General features: G+C 35.9%; 1 protein-coding gene across 30 annotated transcripts in view; it reads right to left on the bottom strand.

Moving 5' to 3' along the window:
* LOC114327495 (uncharacterized) overlaps nucleotides 1-21,974 on the bottom strand; it is a 677,364-nt gene that overhangs the window by 92,338 nt on the left and 563,052 nt on the right. For 24 of the 30 annotated variants that reach the window (XM_050648891.1, XM_050648865.1, XM_050648867.1 and 21 more), the window contains 19 exons: nucleotides 21,611-21,919; nucleotides 20,194-20,838; nucleotides 18,323-18,628; nucleotides 17,080-18,090; nucleotides 16,390-17,022; nucleotides 16,023-16,328; nucleotides 15,323-15,967; nucleotides 13,959-14,273; nucleotides 13,570-13,902; nucleotides 11,185-11,487; nucleotides 10,825-11,130; nucleotides 10,447-10,767; nucleotides 10,059-10,385; nucleotides 9,684-10,001; nucleotides 6,058-6,696; nucleotides 5,694-5,999; nucleotides 4,998-5,639; nucleotides 1,339-1,653; nucleotides 718-1,047 (listed from right to left, as the gene is read on the bottom strand). The exons of 1 other annotated variant lie outside the window; for it this stretch is intronic. In XM_050648891.1, the coding sequence (XP_050504848.1) occupies nucleotides 718-1,047; nucleotides 1,339-1,653; nucleotides 4,998-5,639; nucleotides 5,694-5,999; nucleotides 6,058-6,696; nucleotides 9,684-10,001; nucleotides 10,059-10,385; nucleotides 10,447-10,767; nucleotides 10,825-11,130; nucleotides 11,185-11,487; nucleotides 13,570-13,902; nucleotides 13,959-14,273; nucleotides 15,323-15,967; nucleotides 16,023-16,328; nucleotides 16,390-17,022; nucleotides 17,080-18,090; nucleotides 18,323-18,628; nucleotides 20,194-20,838; nucleotides 21,611-21,919 (8,310 nt within the window). The remainder of the gene's footprint in view (nucleotides 1-717; nucleotides 1,048-1,338; nucleotides 1,654-4,997; nucleotides 5,640-5,693; nucleotides 6,000-6,057; nucleotides 6,697-9,683; nucleotides 10,002-10,058; nucleotides 10,386-10,446; nucleotides 10,768-10,824; nucleotides 11,131-11,184; nucleotides 11,488-13,569; nucleotides 13,903-13,958; nucleotides 14,274-15,322; nucleotides 15,968-16,022; nucleotides 16,329-16,389; nucleotides 17,023-17,079; nucleotides 18,091-18,322; nucleotides 18,629-20,193; nucleotides 20,839-21,610; nucleotides 21,920-21,974) is intronic. 5 more of the 30 variants (XM_050648868.1, XM_050648887.1, XM_050648888.1 and 2 more) reach the window with 1 other exon arrangement.

Below are 21,974 nucleotides of genomic sequence, written 5' to 3'. Positions count from 1 at the left end.
TGATTTTTTGTGACGGATATTCTTGAGTTGGGGTTGATTTCATGTAATCGAATGAACTATCTTTCAGTAAAGTCGTCCCAGGAACGCAACTCATAAATATTGGCAATATCATTTTAAAGTCTTCTACTTTAAAATGTATCATATGTATCTGAATTGCCGATATAAATGAGTCAAATTAAATAAATTATTAGAAGAATTTTTTTACTAAGCAACAACATTTTTGTTTATATTAATAGTATTTTGTATTTTGACAACGGCACCCGATTTGGGCGTCGAAACGTTAATAAAAATCATTTTTTAATAATATTGTGGCTTATTTCCCATTCTAAATAGTTAAAATTGTAAAAATGCCACAAGAAAATAGCTTCAGAACAATATATTGAATAATAAAATCAAATTTTATCAAGAAAACATTTCTTTCTATGTTAGCCTACGAACTTTTCTGCACGACGATTAAATTGTAATATTAGTATATAATCTATATAATATAGTGAATCGCTTTCTTATAATTAGTAACAATAAAAATCTGTTGATTATTATTTTGCACCTGGTGCTTTAATGGTAGCAGTTTCCCAATCGTAGAAAACAATAATTCAACCCATCGGATCTGTGTGAGATTGGAACAAGGTCCGCACAAGATACCTGCATCAAATAGTGTCACAAAAAAGGTTTTGCTAGTTTCTCTGGTCTAAATAATTTATTGAAGTAGATACGTACGTATAATAGGTTTTAGGACACAATTATTAAACGGATCTCCTGTATATCCATCTGGACAGGTACACGTAGGTACATGATTTATGACATTACACAAGCCGTTTATGGCACATGCTCCTACACAAGGGTCTTTACATTTCTGGTTGATACAGGCCAAGTTGCTACCACATTCTGAGTTGATGGTACACTCAGGTCTGCAGTTAGGTGGACTACCGATGAAATCGGGCAGACAAGAGCAAGATGGGGTAGATCCTATTTCTCTACACTGACTGTTTGGACCACATGGAGACGGAACACAAGGATTCTTCACTTCAACTGTTTCGGGTGGTGGAGCTAAGAAAAAATAAGGTTAACAAAGACCAGTAACTATTAACCAGTATGCTGCATAGACGTATAATATTAACATAGACCGAGAATAACAGCTGCGCGTGCTGACGACAAGGTCTTTTACGGTTGTTTGATCTGTCTCTCTCTAGCGCATTGAAACTCTTCACTAAATTTACTTGATGTGAGACAGAGACACAACACACTAAGAAAAAAGAAGATAGTGCCGTCACTCCGGTCTACAGACTGCGCAGTCTATGTTTATATATACTTCTATGGTAGCCGTCTATGGTGACTTACGTGGTAGCGGATAGCATCTGGTGAATGGATTACCAGTATTACCGTTCCTGCAAGAACATATAGGACTGTGGTTGATAGTTTGGCATGAAGCTCCTATTCCACAGGTGCCCGGACAAGGATCAGCACATTTTTGGTTTATACAAGCTCTATTTTGAGGACATTCTGTACTAACTACACATTCCGGTCTACAGTTTGGAGGACTACCAGAATATTCTGGCAAACAAGAGCATACTGCTTGTTTGTTTACTTCACGACATTGGCTGTTCGGTCCACAAGGGGAGTTTTGGCAAGGATTTGACGGTTCTTCAATAACAGCTAAAATTTTTACATTCAATAAAATTTATTTTTATATAGTAGAGACGAAAATACTAAACCTCTAAAAATCCTACCAACGAGCTGCATTTTGCTAATTTATTTCGCATTTGTGGAGTGCACACTTTCTAAAAACTTTGTAAGACCACCCCAAAGCAACTTTCTCTGGGTACAGCTGGTTTGTCCCTAACGGGTGAAATGAATTTAAGGTTCCGCGGAACGGAATGGGAATAGCCGAACTGGACCGACTACGCACAAGTCCTGTAGTCGGTACAGTTCGGCTATTCCTATTCCGTTCCGCGGAACCTTAAATTCATTTCACTGCTACTGCTAGCGTCAATTTCTCGCCCGAGGAGCCGTTCGCTAAGGTTCGAAGAGAAGCGCCAGTAGTTAACAACAACGCGGGATGAACACACCCTAGCGCCCAAGATGCGACTTGTCTTCGAGGTTGCCGTCTACTCCTTCAGCATCGCCACGCCCGCCAACCGAGCTTAGATGCTGTGCTTGCTATATGCCAACTAATTAATGGTGAATGCGATTCTCTTAGAGTTTGATAACAATTTATGAGTGTAGCGAAGTGTTTTCTTATTTTCAACCAACTGTCATTCTTATTTACCATTCTCTATTCTATTTCACAGCTGACGATTTTTACTACGTCCATCTTTTTATTTAAAAGCTGTTAAATAAATCAACGTTACGCGATTTTTGTCATTTTTTACGATTCTTAGCGAACATTTATCACTTCTATTGACCGGTCGCTATGAAATTTCCAGTGTTAAAGCCTAATTTTCAAAATCTCTTCACCATCATCGTCTTAAGTGGCTCGACAATCCGTTGTGGATCTTGGCCTGCTCGCAAAGAAGTCGTCATTTCTGTCGATTCCTGGCAACTTCCCTCCATCTTCTGACCCTTAGAATCTGTAGGTCTTCTTCTATATCATCAATCCAATATTCTTCGTGGTCGTCCTCTACTTCTTGTGCCCTCATTTTTAGAAGAATCTTCAAGATGTTTCAATTTTGAGTTTTGGCAACAAATATTAGACATTTGAAGTATGCCTAAAAAATGCTGAATTTAAACTTTTACATTACAAATGATCTCAAATTACGGGAAATGCCTCCATGAAAAAGGCATTGGATTTCATTTGTAGCTGAAGCTGTACAATTTCAAAAAACATACTTGTTCAATCGAAAAATATAGCAGTTTTAAATGTTTTAGATCCTTTGTAATGTGAAAGTCTAAATTCAGTGTTTTTTAAACATAATTTCTAATTGGAAAAAACTGTAAGTCTTGTAGGTACATACTTCTAAGTAGGTCAAACCGGTAAACGAGTGTATGTTCTCAAAAAAATTGTAGTGTGTAAAAAATGTTTTATTATCAGCTAAGTACTTTCAACACATAACGTGCCATCATCAGAGCTTCGTCCTCTTATAAAACCTTCATAGAAGAGCAATTGCTAAACGACACAATAATAAACATCCATCCTGGGCAAAAGCCACAGATATCGGGTATAACAACCCCTTAAATTGAATAAATAACACCTAATTTCTTTTTTATTTTAAAAAGAAAACATGGCTGAGTTAAACCATTTTGAGCCCACGTAAACAGCTGAGGACGACTGTCATTCATTAAAATAAATTAAATTTCATTAAATAAATATTCATTAAATAAACAAAGAGATATTAATTTATTAGAAGGAGTACAACGAAGAGCTACTAAGCTACCTTTTAATTATGCAAGATTAAGCTATGAAACTCGATTAAGAAAGCTTAAGTTGTCTCCATTGACTCATAGAAGAGAGAGAGGTGATTTAATATCTGCTTACAGAATTCTTAGGGGAGAATTTTGGGGAACATCGAATTTTTTTTAATATCAGCGAAGATGCTAGACTACGAGGTCATCACTATAAATTGAAAAAGGAACCTTTTAAAACTACTGTAAGGCAAAACTTTTTGGTAAATCGAGTTTTTGATAAATGGAACAGTTTAAGTGATGACGTCGTAGGGGCTCTTAGCTTAAATAGTTTCAAAAACAGGTTTGATGAGAACTAACTGGACATTGTATGTGTAATGTTAGCAATTTTTGTTAAAATAGTTGTTGTAAAATATAAGGGTATATTTTGTTTTTTTTATGAGAAAAAAAATTTGTAATTTTTAGGTATACTTACCTTCTAATTTTTGTATCTTTTTTAATTTGCTATTGTTGTAACAACTTTTATGAAAACCAGTTCTTTTGAATATTTACTTTAATTTAATTTTTATTTTATAAGAATTTGTTTTATGTTATATTATCTAGTTTAAGACCTACAATTATTTTGTATTCTGAGCCATATAAGCTTTGCTTTGGTTCGATATTATTGTATAATAATAATAAATGATCTTTTTTTAAATAAAAAATAAATTAGATGTAATTTATTCAATTTAAGGGGTTGTTATACCCGATATCTGTGGCTTTTGCCCAGGATCTATGTTTATTATTGTGTCGTTTAGCAATTGCTCTTCTATGAAGGTTTTATAAGAGGACGAAGCTCTGATGATGGCACGTTATGTGTTGCAAGTAGTTAGTTGATAATAAAACATTTTTTACACACTATAATTTTTTTGAGAACATACACTCGTTTGCCGGTTTGACATAATTTCTAATGTCTTATATTAAAAAAAACTTCAAATTGAAATTTCATGTTATAACTATTGAAGATAAGGCTCTAATAATGGAAATTCTATTGCGACCGGTCAATGGAATTAATCTAACTTATTGATCACATGAGAATTGTAAAAATGACAAAAATCGCGTAATTTACTTATTTAACAGCTTTATAGAAACTGACTTCATTTGCCACAAAATTCAAAAATAAATTGCCATACGCAAGATCCACTCTTCTTATTTAAAACTGATTTGATTTGTCAATAGGACACTCTAATCAAAAGCTATCGAATTTTTACCGTCGAGTTGATAAACATTTTATTTAAACAAAATGATTTCGCGCGCTATAACGATATAAAAAAACGATAACTGACATTCAATATCGCCGGTCACTTCAAGTGTTGTTTCTGAGGGAAAGGTTTATTGTACAGAAAAAGTGGTAATAAACATTTTTGTTCAAAATTATCTCAGCTACATATCTTGTTTGAAATATTTTTTTCTACAGGATACACAGTCTTGGTAAATCAATGTTTTCCGTTCCTCCATATACGAGGGAGGTTTTAGGTAGAGGTAGGAGTGGCAAACATTTTTGAGCATCTTTCTTAGACTTCTAAATTTGACATTCTCAGCAAAATTCAGCTTGTTCGTATGGTTTGAAGAGGTCAAATCTCTGACGGTTGGACTAAAAAAGAAATTACACAACTTACGTTTGTTAGGAATCAAAGAGCAGAATCTGAAAGGATCACCAGTGTATCCGATATTACAGGTACAAGATGGAACATGGCTGATGACTTGGCAAAGAGCATTTGGTCCACACGTCCCTGGACATGGATCACGGCATTTATTGTTTGAACACGCCTTATTAGATGGGCAATCTGAGTTAATAGTACACTCAGGCCTACAGCCTTCGTACGGATTGCCCAAATAATCTCTAAGACACGCACAAGATCCTGCTCCATTCTGTTCTCTACATTCTGCATTAGCACCACAAGGTGAAGGATTACAAGGTGATAAAACCTCGTTCAGAACTGGTATTGGTAGATTGCAATAACTGAAAGGATCTCCTTGATACCCAGGTAAACAAACACAGTTGGGTGTATGACTGACTACTCTACATTCAGCATTTTGGCCACATATTCCTGGACAAGGGTCTTTGCACTTTTGGTTGATACAAGCCAAGTGATTGGCACATTCAGAATTGCTGATGCACTCTGGTTTGCAGTTTGGAGGGGATCCGAGGAAACCATCTAAGCAGGTGCAAGCTGGAGAATCGCCTATTTCCTTGCATTGCGAATGAGGGCCGCAAGGTGAAGGAGAGCACGGATGGCTTGGAGGTGCGACTACTTCTTCTAAAAATATTTAAAAATAAGAATGTTGCTTCATCAATATTTAGTTTATCTTACGTATCAACAGGCATCTTGTAAATGGATCACCGCTGTATTTGGGTGGACAACTACAAATGGGGTTATGATTTACAACTTGACAAAGTGCACCTATACCACAGCTACCAAGACATGGATTGGCACATTTTTGATTTTGACACGCTTCATTTAGAGGACATTCCGAACTAGTCACGCATTCAGGTCTACAAGATGGAGGTGAACCGATAAATCCTAGGACACAAGAACAAACTGCTTGTCCGTTAATTTCTCTACATTGACTGTTTGGACCACATGGACTTGGAGAACATGGATTAGCAGGTGGTAGACCTAATTAGAAAAGATTGTTTAACAAAAATGTCGACTTACAACTCACTAAACGACTTACTTATTATTTCACTGCATAATATGAATGCACTTCCTGTAAAACCAGCTCTACAGCTACATACAGGGATATGATTAATTACAGCACATTCTGCGTTTTGTCCACAAGTACCTACACATGGATCTATACATTTGTTTCTAACACAAGCCTTATTTCTCGGACAATCATTATTCAATAAACATTCAGGTCTACATCCTTGGTAAGGATCACCTTGATATTCAGGTAAGCAAGAACATACTCCGTCATTGCATTGTGTATTTGCTCCACAAGGGCTAGGATTGCATGGATCTGTCACTACTGGTGTCACTTCCTTTGGTTTTAGTTGGCAATAGGTGAATGGATCGCCAGTGAAGCCTTCAGGACATGAACATATGGGATTATGGTTTGTGACACTGCATACAGCACCAGATCCGCATGAGCCAGGACAGGGATCAGTGCACTTTTGTCTAATGCAAGCCAAGTTGCTAGCACATTCGGAATTGATCGTGCACTCAGGCCTGCAGTTTGGTGGAGTTCCTATATAGTTTGGTAAACATAAGCAGGATGGTGAGTTTCCAGAGTCTCTACAAATGCTATTTGGCCCACATGGTGATGGTACACATGGATTCGTAATTACTGGTATTACTGGTTCAGGGACAGGAGCTAAAATAAAGTGTAAAAATATTTTAATTGATGAATTGGTTGCACATGTGAATGTGAGTCTATTGTAACAAGGTTAAAGATATAGATATTAGACTTACTCAAAATAAGTTTATTGTATCTTGGACGACTGGTTTAAAACATTGAACTTTGCTGCTCATCTTCAGCTATCCGGAAAGGTTACTTAAATGCTAAAAATTACAAATTGCAACTATGTGGGTTCTATCAGGGTTACTACAAATTATGCTAAAAGTATGCATAGTTTGAAAGCCTATATAAAATGTACTTACATGCCGATACAAGGAATGTAGTTACATACGTTCATACTAAAACGCACAATTATTATGCTAGGCTGTTGTCTGAGGGTCATCAGATTTACTGCACATAGAAAATCGTGGAATATTTCTTGAAACTTTCCACAATTTTCGATGTGCAATAAACTTGATGACCCTCAGACAATAGCTTAGTAGACCAGTAAGGATCTGTTTTTAGGTGGATGTGAGAGGTGGCATTCAGATTTTTGCGGATAAAGTTAGGTGATAACTTCGTCAATAATAATTGAATTATGCTCCTTCTCAAATATGCCCGGAACATTAATAAAAAAATTAAAATATTTAAAAATTTCAAAAAATTTCGTTTTTTTTCTACTTTTTTGCTTATAACCTTAAAAGGATTCATTTTGGAACGAAGCCGTATAGGAATAAAACAAAGATAATTAAATTTTCTATCAGATGCGATTGGTTAAAAATGTCTTAATTTAACACCCTTGCTGCAAAATAGCAATAAATATAAAATAAGGGGGCAAAACAAGCCTATCCTTATTCAATGTTTTTCCATCACTTAGGTTACACTTGGAACCTTCCTAATTCGCTTAGAAAATTTTTGTAATGTGCTAAAACCGTACAATAAATTTCATTAAAATTGACTTACTAGATTTTGAATAATAATTTTGCAATCTAAACTTTTTTTAAAAAATTAAAATTTTTAAAAATATTGCACAACAAAAACTAGAACATACAAAGATTTGTCAATTTTTTTACATACAAAGAAGTACTCCACCTATCTAATACACTTTACAGAATTGAAATCGGATTATTTAAGCAGCCTTAGCAATGTTTTAAAGTTATAAACAATTTTTTGGCTTATAAACAAATTAGTGCTGTGGCCAGGAGGGTGTGCTACGGGCTCCTTTATTTAGATGGACTTACTCAAGATTTCAATGTATTTTTTGACCCGTAGAACACGATTTTTTTGGATAACAGTTGATCCGGATGTCGATAAGATTGTTATAAACAAAGAACTTGAGGAATTACATAACATCGATTTTTCGCAAAATAATATATTTTTCTGTATTTCTTGGGTAATTCTAAGCAAAAAATGTTCTTACAAGTTTTTTCGTAGGATGCATAGTTTTCGAGATAAACGCAGTGGAACTTTAAGAAAATCGAAAAATTGCAATTTTTGAACGCGAATAACTTTTGATTAAAAAATAAAATAGCAATTCTGCTGAGAGCATTTGAAAGTTTAAGTCAAATTATATCGGTTTTAATTATTTGCATTGTTAAAAATTAATTTTTTTTATTATTAAACAAAGCTATTTGTTTATAAGCCAAAAAATTGTTTATAAGTTTAAAACATTGCTGAGGCCCCTTAAATAATCCGATTTTAATTCTGTAAAGTGTATTAGATAGGTAGAGCACCTCTATATATGTAAATAAATTAGCCAACTTCTAAATGGTCTACTTTTTGTTCAGAAAGATTTTAAAAAATTTGAACTTTTTTAAAAACATTTAGATTGCAAATTTATTATGCAAAATTTATTACGTCGATTTTAATGAAATTTGGTAAACGGTTTAAGTATGTTACAAAAAATTTCCTAAGCGAATTAGTAAGGTTCTAAGTGCCACCAAAGTGGTTAAAAACATTGAATAACAACAGGCGTAGTTTGACCCCTTATTTTGTATTTATTGCTATATTGCAGAAAACGTAATAAGTTAAGACATTTTTGACCAGTCGTATATGATACAAAATTCAATTATCTTTATTTTATTTCTCCACGACTTTGTTCCAAAATGAATCGTTTTAAAGTTATAAGCAAAGAAAGCAGAAAAAAATCGACGTTTTTCGAAATTTTTAAATATTTTAATTTTTTTATTAATGTTCCGGGCATATTTGAGAAGGAGCATAAGTCAATTATTATTACTGAAGGTGTCAGCTAACTTTATCTGCAAAAATCCGAATGCCACCTCTCACATCCAAAAATAGACGTTTTTTCACAGATCCTTACTGGTCTATAGGTCTACAGTAGGAAAAATGAAAGAATACCCATAAACGAACATATAAAACACGCTGTATTTTCCTGTCACCGTGTCATACAAAAAATTGGCCAGCGCAAGCACATGTAATAATTATTATTACATGTACTTGCGCTGGGCAATTTTCTTTGTGACAGGGCGACAGGAAAATACAGCGTGTTTTATATGTTCGTTCATGGGTATTCTTTCATTTTTCCGACTGTACATATGTAGTAACTACATTCCTTGCATCGCCATGTAAGTACAATTTATACAGTTAAGTCCGGGAATCTTTACCCTTGTGTTATCATTTAAAGCATACGAAATAAGTTAATGATAAGTCGGAAATTGAAATTTACTAAACGCAACAGCAAATCACTTACTGTCACTTGATGTTGCGTTTAGTAAATTTCAATTTCCGACTTATTTTGTATGCTTTAAATGGTGACGCACGGGTAAAGATTCCGGGACTCAACTGTATACTCTTTTAAATTGTGCATACATACTATTGGCTTAATTCATATTAAACCTGATAGAACCGCAATAATTTCAAATTATAATTTTATCATATAAGTAACCTTTCCGCAGACCTGACGATGAACAGCAAGCTTTAGTGTTCGAAACCGGTCGCCCAAGGCGCAATAAATTGACTGTGAGTAAGTTTTCTATTTATTTCTTGTGACTTGTTGTACTTACGAGGTGCAGGATAACATCTAGAAAATGGATCACCAGTATAACCTCCTCTGCATATACATATAGGACTATGGTTTATGACTTTACAATCTGTGTTCAACCCACAGTTACCTGCGCATGGGTCTTCGCATTTTTGGTTGATGCAAGCTTTATTTTGTGGACATTCAGCACTTGCTGTACACTCTGGTCTACAACCAGGTGGGCTTCCAATATAATTGGGCAAACAAGAACAGACAGCTTGACTGTTTACATTTTTGCATTGACTGTTTGGACCACAAGGGCTAGGGCTACAAGGGTTTTGTGGACGTTCTTCTACTACAGCTAAAAATGATGATACAGGGTTATCAAATGCCAGAAGAAATACAAAGCTCAACTTACGTTCTGGTGGTAATACTCGACAGAATCTAAACGGATCACCAGTATAGCCAATTCTACATGTACAAGATGCTAAATGGTTAACTACTTGACAGTCGCTGTTCTGTCCACAAGTACCAGGACAGGGATCGATACACTTATTTCTGACACATGTTTTGTCATAAGGACAATCTGAGTTTAGGGAACATTCTGGTCTGCATCCTTCGTAGGGATTGCCTATGTATTCTGGTAAGCAAGAACACGATCCAGCGCCATTTTGTTGTCTACAAACCGCATTGGCTCCACACGGAGATGGAGAACATGGAGATAGAATTTCAGTAGGTATGATTTCTAAAAGTAATTATATGGTATTATAAACAATTGATTATTTTAAAATAGTGTAATATCTTACGTGGCTGAGGTAAACATTGGCTGAAGGGATCTCCTGTCATTCCAGCAGGACACAGACAATTTGGAGTATGACTTATGGCTCTACATTCGGCATTTGAACCACAAACGCCAACGCAAGGGTCTTTACACTTCTGGTTGATACATGCTAAATGATTAGCACATTCTGAGTTACTGATACATTCTGGCCTACAATTTGGAGGAGAGCCTAAAAAGTCTGGCAAGCAAGTACATGATGGAGAATCTCCGACTGGTCTACATTCAGAATTTGCACCACAAGGAGACGGCTGGCATGGATTTGTAGGAACAACAACTGGTTCTTCAACTAAAATAAACATTCGTATGTTAAGGGGATATAATTGAAAGTTGATCAACTGCTTACTTATCAAAAAGCATCTGGTGAAAGGATCTCCACTAAATCGTTCCTTGCAACTGCAAATTGGGTTATGGTTTACGACTTGACACTGAGTGTTTATTCCACAAGTACCTGGGCATGGATCAATACACTTTTGATTAACACAAGCTTCGTTCAAAGAACACTCTGTGCTTGATACGCACTCAGGTCTACAAGTTGGTGGGGATCCGATAAAACCTGGCACGCAAGAACAGACAGCTTGTTGATTTATTTCCCTACATTGGCTGTTTGGACCACAAGGTGTTGGGTTGCAAGGGTTCTTGGGCAGTTCAACTAAAAAATATTTTGATGAAGATACCATTGAGTAAAGCAAATTATATAGAATACCTGGTATGGGGTTACATTGTATAAACGCACTTCCAGTGTATCCTGCAATGCAAGAACAAGTTGGGATATGGTTGATGACAGTGCATTCAGCGTTTTGTCCGCAGGTGCCAGGACAAGGGTCTCTGCATTTATTCCTTATACAAGTTTTATCTCTTGGACAGTCTGTGTGTAGTACGCACTCAGGTCTGCAACCTCTGTAAGGATCACCATGGTATTCTGGTAAACAAGTGCACACACCGTTGCGACATTCAGCATTTGATCCACAGGGTGAGTTACTGCAAGGATCAACTACAGGTTGGGGAGCTAAAAAGGAATTGATATAGAAAAAAAGTCTATTAAATTAAGATTATAGTCCAGAGAAATGAGGTTTTTGTCGGGACACTTGAGTAGCCAGGTCGAAAATGGGTTTTTTGGGTACTATATACCTAATACATTATAAATACAAAAATTCCCGTCACAATTCGGACGAGCATTTTAGTTATTAACAAATAAGAGTCAAAAATGGCAATTTTTTCGTTTAAATCGCTATAGACAAAAACAGGGTAATTAAATATCTTATTTGGGGTATTCATCTTTTATATTAGTAAATGAGCAAACGTTTAAAATGGCAGCTTTTGAATTTTGGTCCAATTATTTTTTGCTTCGAAAATTGCAAAGGAAGACTAAAATTTCGAAAATTGAAAATTTCCTATAACTTTTGCAAAAATGAACTTAAGACTTTGATACTGCGTAAAAAGTAGAGCCAAAGAGTTCGCATAATACAAAAAAAATTTCAAGACGATTCGACAATTAATTTAAATTTTATTCAATTTGTTTATCCCAGAGAACTTTTTTTGCAATGTTATTGCTCAAAAAATATTATTGATACAGCAATTCTGTGAAAACCACATGAGAGGATAATACTTATATTTTCAAGGTATTTGAAAAAAATCAATGAAGTCATTTTTAACATTCCAAAAACATTTTACTAAAGTATAGTCATTTTTGGCTTATAAATAATTTGAATAACTTTGTTAGTATTGACTTTGGACTCAATCTACTTTTTGATTTAAAAATCTGGTAGTTTACACGAATTTTTAAGAAAAAACTTTTCGCCTAGGTTAATTACGGTCAAATAGCTTTGAATTAAATAAAAAAAAGTGGCTAACTTTGACAATAATTGATGTAGACGAAATTTTCTTTTGTAAGAATTTGTGTAAAAATATCACATTTACCAATAACAAATTGGATTTAGTTTACAGTTACTATTAACAAAGTTAACAAATTGTTTGTAAGCCAAGAAAAGACTACTTTATGAAAATATTTTTGCAACGGTAATAAGGCTTTTGTTGATTTTTTATTAAAAATAACGAAAATATTGTTCTTCTTCTTTCATGTGGTACCCGCAAAATGGATACATCGTTATTATTTTCTGAGCAATAACATTGCAAAAAAAGCTCCATGGGATAAACAAATTGAATAAAACTGAAACTAGTTTATGAATCATCTTGAATTTTTTTGTATATTATAAGGACTGTTCGATTCAACTTTTCATGCAATATCAATGTCTTAAGTTCATTTCCGCAAAAGTTTTTCCGCAAATTTTTGATTTTTAAAATTTTAGTTTTATTTTGCAATTTCCGAAGCAACAAATGATCAGACTAAAATTCCAAAATTGCCATTTTAAACCTTTGCCCATCTACTAAAGGATAAATATTCGAAATAAGATATTTAATTACACAGTTTTTACCTGCAGCGATTTAAACGAAAAACCTGCCATTTTTGAATCTTATTTGTTAATAACTAAAATTGTCGTCTGAACTGTGACGGCCATTTTTGTATTTATAATGTATTATGGTTTATTTTTTAACCAGGAGGAGTAAACTAAAAAGACAGATTCACACCCAAGAAAGTCACTAGAATAATCACCAAATTCATCTTCTTTTTTGGTTGATCATCCTTACCTCGACGGTAATCCATAAATATTATATTATATTAATACGTCGCTAAAGAGTTCTAAAAACAACTGCTTTTTATAAGTATAAAAGCAGATTAAAAATCTAAAAATTCAAGGAATAACGCAGAAAATACAAAAAAATCGCCGATATAACTTAATTAACCTATGAAATGCCAATTGTGTTAAAATTTGATAAATGTCATTAGTGTCAAAATTTTATAACAGTGAAGTAAACTTGCCTGCGGTTGGACCAATTACAAACAATAAACAATTACAGCGCGGTAAATTTGAATCACTCCTCTTGGTTTAAAAAATAAACCATAGGCATACAGTACCAAAAAACCCATTTGCAACCTGGCTGCTCAAATGTCTCGAACATGGTATATTTTTGCCTTATTTCCCTGGAGTATTATCCAATATTTTAAGTACGGAAGCATATTGGTACGTACTTGTAGGTGGTAGAATTCTGCAATAACTGAATGGATCCCCAGAATACCCTTCTGGACAATTACAAATTGGAGTATGACTAAACACAGTACATCTAGCGTCTTGTCCACAAGACCCAGGACAAGGGTCTTTGCATTTCTGGTTTATGCAAGCAAAATTGCTGGTACAATCTGAGTTTACGCTACATTCTGGTCTACAGTTAGGAGGACTACCCATAAAGTTTGGTAGACATGAACAAGCTGGAGAAGATCCTATCTGTTTACATTCTGAGTTGGGTCCGCATGGTGAAGGGACACATGGATTGATTATCTCAGGTTCTATGACTGCAACTGGTGCTAAAATATGAGATATTAAAATGGGTTTTCAAGGAAAATTGTGTAAAGAGTCTTACGTGGTAAGGAGTAACATCTTGTAAATGGATCTCCTGTGAATTCTGACAAACAACTACATATGGGAGCATGGTGAATGACCAAACACCTAGCATTAAGACCACAGGTACCTGGACATGGATCAACACATTTCTGATTCTGACATGCTTTATCAGATGTACATTCTGAGCTGACTGTACATTCTGGTCTGCAGCCTGGAGGAGCTCCTATGTAATTTGGTAGACAAGAACATACTGCTTGACTGTTGACTTCCCGACATTGACTGTTTGGTCCACAAGGGGAAGGTTTGCACGGTTGTTTTGGAGTTTCTACTTCAACTAAAAGTCATAGATGATTGATTAGATATGATCAGCAAGAGTCTATGGGACCACAATAATATTTTTTCCCCAGATTTATGTAAAAATGAGGCATTTTAGCGTAAAAAACGTGTCATTTTGATGCAGAGACTGGTCATTTTAACTTTGTTTTCCTAGATCTAGGAAAACGTTTAAAAAGTTTTCTAATGATTATTCTGCTCATTTTTTCAGCTTTCTTTGGTGAAGGTAGCATAGCTCGTCAGATCGTGACGTACGAGACGTTATTGGAAAGTGAAGGGGATATTGGATACAATCTTGTACTGGCCAAAAGCATCTCAACTAATGGCACGAAAATTGAACAAGTGTATACCTATAAATATGGAACACGAGATTAAATTAGAAAGAAATAATCAAACAACAGTGTTAACAGGAGACTATAACTGGCATGGACGGCCTATGAAAAACTGAGTGGAGTCTTTATATCTGATATTCGCATGTGCTTGAAAAGGATGGTCTTTGATCAGTATGTACTTCTGGTTTTGACGTATGGAGCAGAAACATTGACCCTTAGAAATGTTGAATATATCCCTAAAAGATAGAGTTTCAAATAACATAGTTAGGAGAGAAACTGGTGTTCTGCAGTTACAACGCTAAAATATAACTGGTTGGTAGATGTTGCCAGATTCAAAGATGGAAGATGAACCAAGAGAATTTTAGAAGGGAGACCTAGACATGATATCGTAATCGAGAACGTCCTTTAACAAGGTGGTCGGATAACATCAAGCGAATCCAGCACAACTGGATATAGAGTGCTCAAGATCGGATGTAATGGAATAATTTACGGGAGGCCTATGTTCGGCAGTGGACTCAAAACGGATAATAATAATGATAGGGTACAATTACGTAATCAAATACAGCAGACCAAATGTCCCCAGATTTAGAGAAAAAAACGTCAAAATGGCCCGTTCTTTACGTTAAAATCCTTAATTTTTCCTAAGATCTGTGGAAAAAATATTAGTGTTGTCCCGTAGGTACATAGCGCGTTTAAGAAAGACATTTAAAAAACTTACTTATTTGTATTACGTGACAGAATTGGTATGGATCTCCTGTAAACCCAGAGGGACAGTTACATGATGGTAGATGATTGATAACTTGGCATTCAGCATTGGGTGCACATGTACCCGGACAGGGGTCCTTACATCTACTATTAACACACGCTCTATTCGAAGGACAGTCTGAGCTGATGGAGCACTCAGGTCTACATCCTTTGTATGGATCTCCGAAGTAATCTTGTAGACATACACAAGATCCAGCACCATTCCGTTCTTTGCAGACAGCGTTAGAACCACATGGAGAAGGTTCACAAGGATTAAGAATTTCCACAGCTTGTTGAACGCTGCAAAGAGTGAAGGGATCTCCGTAATAGCCAGGACTACAAATACAGTTGGGTGTGTGGCTGACAACTCTACATTCGGCGTTTTGGCCACATACTCCTACGCAAGGATCTTTGCATTTTCTGTTTATACAGGCTAAGTGATTGGAACATTCGGAGCTGCTGATACATTCAGGTCTACAGTTTGGTGGAGTTCCTATGAATTCTGGCAGACAAGAGCAAGACGGTGAAGGTGAATTTGCATGTACTCTACATTCAGCATTGGCACCACAAGGTGAAGGCTGACAAGGATTTTCTTGTTCAAAAACATCCGGTTCAATAACTAGAAAAAGTAAATTTCAGTTTTGTACTATTGTAATAATTGGTTATTTAGTTACCTATAATTGTACATCTAGTAAATGGATCACCAGAATATCCACTTGGACAACTACAAATCGGGTTGTGGTTTCTTACTTGGCAAAGAGCATTGATACCACAAGTACCAGCACAGGGTTCTATACATTTCTGATTAACACAAGCCTGAGTTAGAAGACATTCTGAGCTAGTTACGCATTCTGGTCTACAAGATGGAGGTGTACCTAAAAATCCGGGAACACAGGAACAAACAGATTGCCCATTAATTTCCCTACATTGACTATTTGGACCACATGGTGTTGGGTTGCAGGGATTCTTTGGAACTTCGACTAAAACGAATATATGAAGTTATTGTACCTATGAAAAGGAAACAGAAAAATATGTAATTACCTCTGATGATTTGACATATCGTAAAGGCATTGCCTTCGTATCCCTCAGAACATGAGCATGTTGGAATATGATTTACGACTGAACAAACAGCGTTGCTTCCACAGGTTCCTATACATGGATCTACACATTTATTCCTGACGCAGGCTCTGTCTCTAGGACAATCTTGGCTTAATGTACATTCAGGTCTACAACCACTATAAGGATCTCCGTGGTATTCAGGAATACAAGTGCATATACCATTATTACATTCAGCATTTGGACCACAAGGGGTCGGATTGCATGGATCAGTCTCAACCACTGTTACACTAGTTGGTTTTATTTGGCAATAAGTAAATGGATCTCCGGTGAAGCCTTCAGGACATGTACATATTGGAGTATGATTAATAACATTGCAAAGAGCTCCGCTACCACATGATCCTGAGCATGGATCCCTGCACTTTTCTTTAATACAAGCCAGGTTGCTGGCACATTCTGAGTTTAGTAAGCATTCTGGTCTACAGTTTGGTGGGGTACCGATATATCCAGTTGAACAAGAGCATGATGGGAGATTATTTATTTCTCTACAGTTGCTGTATGGACCACAAGGTGAAGGAACACAGGGATTTATTACTTCAGGAATGATGTCTATATTAGCTAAAAAATCGAAATCAATTAATGGTCTGTTTTAATAAGGTAAATAGCTAAACTTACGTTCAACAACATAACATCTAGTAAATGGATCTCCAGTAAATCCTGACTTACAACTACATAGTGGACTGTGGTTAATGACTCTACAACTGGAATTTAAACCACATGTTCCAGGACAAGGGTCAACACACTTTTTATTCAAGCAAGCCTTATCTTGAGGACATTCTGAACTGATCGTACATTCTGGTCTACAATTTGGAGGACTACCAGAATACTCTGGCAAGCAAGAACAGACAGCTTGACTGTTAACTTCCCTACATTGACTATTTGGTCCACAAGGAGATGGTTGGCACGGGTTGGATGGTACAACTACAGTAGCTAAAATAAGATATTTATATAGCGCTTTGTTAAAACATAAGATGGTAGATTTCTTACTTTCTGGAATTAAGCTGCAGAATCTGAAAGGATCTCCTGAATATCCTTGGTTGCAAGTACAAGTTGGAAGGTGATTTATAACATTGCAGAAGGCGTTTGAGGCACAAGTACCTGGACAAGGATCAATACATTTGTTTCTAAGGCAAGCCCTATTTGAAGCACAATCAGAATTGATCAGACACTCTGGCCTGCAACCTTCGTAAGGATTTCCAGTAAAATCAGGCAAGCAGACACATGCTCCAGCTCCGTTCCTCTCTCTGCATTCAGCGTTGAGTCCGCAAGGTGTCGGATTGCATGGATTTAGGATCTCTGTGATTTGCAATCTTATCTCAGAACATTGACTGAATGGATCTCCTTCAAAACCAGCCAAACAGACGCAGTTGGGAATATGACTGACTACGCGACACTCGGCATTGATGCCACAGATACCTTCACAGGGGTTCTTACATTTTTGATTGATACAGGCTAAATTTGTTGGGCATTCGCTACTGCTGATACATTCAGGTTTGCAGTTGGGTGGGGTACCTCTAAATTCTGGTTTACAAGAACAAGATGGTGAATCGTTTATTTCACGACATTCTGAATTTGGTCCACAAGGGGAAGGTTGGCATGGGTTGGTTGGAACAACAGCTTCTATTGCTAAAAAAATGGGAAAGAGTTTAAAATATAAATATTAGTGTTCATACTGTTTATACAGCTGAGCAGAGCAATGAATCAGCCAAGACCTTAATTAAAAATTTTTGACCACTATATTTTGGTCCCTTTCTCGTTCCATTTTTAGACGTAACTAAGCAATATCTAACCAAGGAGTAAACTTAGCTGATTCATCTATTATTCTGCCTATTCTTTATACATATTAAAGCATCCTTACGTTTTGGGAAACACCTTGTAAACGGATCACCGATGAAATCACCTGGGCAAGTACATATCGGGTTATGGTTGATAACTTGACATTTGGCACCTATACCACATGTCCCTGGACATGGGTCAACACATTTCTGATTAATACAAGCATTCAATAGGCTACATTCTGAGCTGGAAACACATTCTGGTCTACAGATAGGTGGTGATCCTACATATCCAGGTAAACAAGAGCATACAGCTTGTTGATTGATTTCTCTACATTGACTGTTAGGACCACATGGTGTAGGGTTGCATGGATTTAAGTTTTGAGGAACTAAAAATTAATATTGATTAATATTTGCTTGTTAATCGAGACTTTCTGGCTAATTATCTCAATTAAACCTTTTATGTTGTACCGTATGAGGTAGTGATGGTGAAAGTGGCGATTTTTAAATCACACCGTGATCAGTGACCGCGATTTTTAAATAACGGTGATTTTAAACGGTGACCATGATCACCGTTATTTTATGTAAGTAACAGGTAGTCACTAAACACAGGTAGAAAACTAAACAATACCATTGCGATTAGGTAGTATCATTTATTTTTAAACAATGGTAGTACTATAACAACATATTGCCATGAAATATGTTTAACTAACGTTACTAGATGGTCTAATTAATAATAATTCTTTTAAAAAGAGAAATAATATCAGTAGATAATAACATAAAATACCTAGTATTTCGCCGGTTTAAAAAGTCGTGTTCTCAAATGGAGAATATCGTAATATTTATTATACAGGGTGTCCCAAAAGTAGCAGAACGGTCGAATATTTCGCGAAATGAACATCGGATCAAAAAACTGAAAAATAAGTGTTCAATAATTTTCAAAAATCTATCAAATGACACCAAACATGGTCTCCCACTCCTCCCCCTCGAGGTCGGGTGGGAAGTAACTTTAAAATCTTAAAAAGAAACCCTCGATTTTTATTGAAGATTTTGATTCCTTACGTAAACGTAAGCAACTTTTATTCAAGACATTTTTCGAATTTTAGACAGATGGCGCTATAATCTGAAAAAACAATTTATCGTGATACCATAGATAAATTATAGAAACGGTCTAATATCTCGAGAAATACACTTCCACATGAAAAACCAAAAAATACAAGTTTAATAATTTTCAAAAATCTATCTAATAACACCAAGCATGACCCATCACCTCACCCTCTGGAGGTGGAGTGGGCGGTAACTTTAAAATCTTACATAGTAATCCCCCATTTTTTATTACAGATTTGGATTTGTCATAAAAAAATATGTAATATTTACTCGAAACATATTTTAGAATTGTTGATGGATGGCGCTATAATCGGAAAAATACGATTTATTAGCGCCATCTATCAACCATCTAAAAAATGTTTCGAATAAATTTTACTTATTCTTCCATGAGGAATCCAAAACGGCAATAAAAAACGGGGATTCCTATTTAAGATTTTAGAGTTACCCCACACCCCACGTCTACGGTGTGGAATGAGGGGTCTTGTTTGGTATCGTTCTATAGATTTTTGAAAATTATTGAACACGTATTTTTCAGTTTTTCGATCCGATGTTTATTTCGCGAAATATTTGACCATTCCGCTACTTTTGGGATACCCTATATAAACACGTTTTGTGAGAACGTTACCGTAAAATTGATATCTCATAAAGTTAGTCACTGGTCACGGTTATCGAAGTTAGCAAAGACCGGTATTTATCGGTGATTTATAAATCACGGTGACTGAATAACCGTTAGTGAAATCACTAGTATGAGCTTTAAGTATGTAGTACTTTGCACTACATATTGAAAGATTTCAACAACATACATGATTCAAGAGAGGTTTAACCAGATTTTGACAATAATACATACTTTCAATCGTACGGCAAGCTACGAAGGCATTTCCAGTAGATCCTGGTGGACAACTGCACATTGGAATATGATTAATGACTTGACAAATTCCAGTGCTAGCACAGGTTCCAATACAAGGGTCCACGCATTTCCTCCTGATACAAGATCTTTCCCTTGGACAATCATTATTCACAACACACTCTGGTCTGCAACCTCTGTAAGGATCACCTTGGTAATCCTGGATGCAAGCGCACCTTCCGTTTCCTTCGCATAGTGCATTGGCTCCACAAGGTGAAGGATTACAAGGATCATTGACTGTAACTGCAGGTACAGGTTCAGGAGGTTTAGGGAAGCAATTGTTGAATGGATCTCCAGTCATATCAGATGGGCAGGAACATGTTGCGTGGTAATTGAAAACGTTGCAGACTGCGTTAAGACCACAGGCACCAGGACAAGGATCAATGCACTTTCGTCTTATACAAGCCAAATTGCTGGAGCATTCGGAATGAATGCTACATTCTGGTCTGCAGTTTGGAGGAGCACCTATAAACTCTGGTAGACAGGAACATGAAGGTAAGTTACTGATTTCTCTACATTGGGAGTTTGGACCACAAGGTGATGGAGTGCATGGATGTACTACAGTTGTAATTTCAGTAACTACCGGAGCTATAAGTACAGAAACGTATATATTAGTCTTTTGATTATTGGTTGAAAGACTGAATGAGTCACTTGACAATTGAATGAATCAAGGAATCTAAAAAATAGAATAACCAAGTGTGTAAAAATTATTTTTTATTTCCTTAGATAAACTTTTTTGACAACATTGTCATCATCGGAGCTAATGATCAGTAGAAGGTAAAAGTACCACTTCATGAGGTTATGTGCATGAGCATCTTAATACTATCCGTTTGTATTATATTTTTTTAATCATGTAGGCACTATAGTTGTCTTCCCTACAACACCAAATAAAAAAAAAACAGGAAAATGGCCACGAAACGTTACAGATACATTAAAACTTTTTTCATGGGGTGGGTGTATCACCATCCATCTTGGCCGAGGAGAAACCTAATCTAGTCAGCTGTTTCTCCTCGGCCAAGATAGTTGGATGATAAACCAATGTCATAAAAAAAATTTAATGTGTTTTTAACGTTTCTATGGCCGTTTTTTTTCTTTTGGGGGTTGTTCAGAAAACAACTATAGTGCATAACATGATTAAATAAAAAATTGTAATACAACTAGATGCTATTAAGATGCTCATGAACACAACCTTAAGTAGTGGTACTTTTACCTTCTGTTGACCATCATTAGCACCGATGACGGCAATTTTGTCGAAAGCGCTTACTTAGCTAAGGAAATAAAAATACATTTTACATATTTTGATATACTATTTTTTCACTTCCTGAATTTTGGTTATTAGTTATTTTCGAAACAAACTTACGAGGAGGAGGATAACATCTTGTGAAGGGATCTCCTAAATAGCTAGTCTGACAGCTACATATTGGACTGTGGTTGATAACTTGGCATTTGGTGTTCAATCCGCAGGTTCCAATACATGGGTCAGCACATTTTTGATTAATGCAGGCTTGATTTGCTGGACATTCTGAGCTCACCAAACATTCTGGTCGACATCCTGGTGGGGAACCAATATAGTTTGGCAAACAAGAGCACACTGCTTGGTCGTTGACTTCCTTACACTGACTATTGGGTCCACAGGGGGAAGGTTGGCAAGGTTGTTTTACTTCAGTTGCTAAATATCAAGGATTAGTTAGATTTTTAGGGTAATTAAAATAACAAGTCATATC

The sequence above is a fragment of the Diabrotica virgifera genome, chromosome 4 (assembly GCF_917563875.1).
Source record: "Diabrotica virgifera virgifera chromosome 4, PGI_DIABVI_V3a".
Classification (NCBI taxonomy): domain Eukaryota; kingdom Metazoa; phylum Arthropoda; class Insecta; order Coleoptera; family Chrysomelidae; genus Diabrotica; species Diabrotica virgifera.
This window is presented reverse-complemented; position numbering and strand designations above follow the sequence as displayed.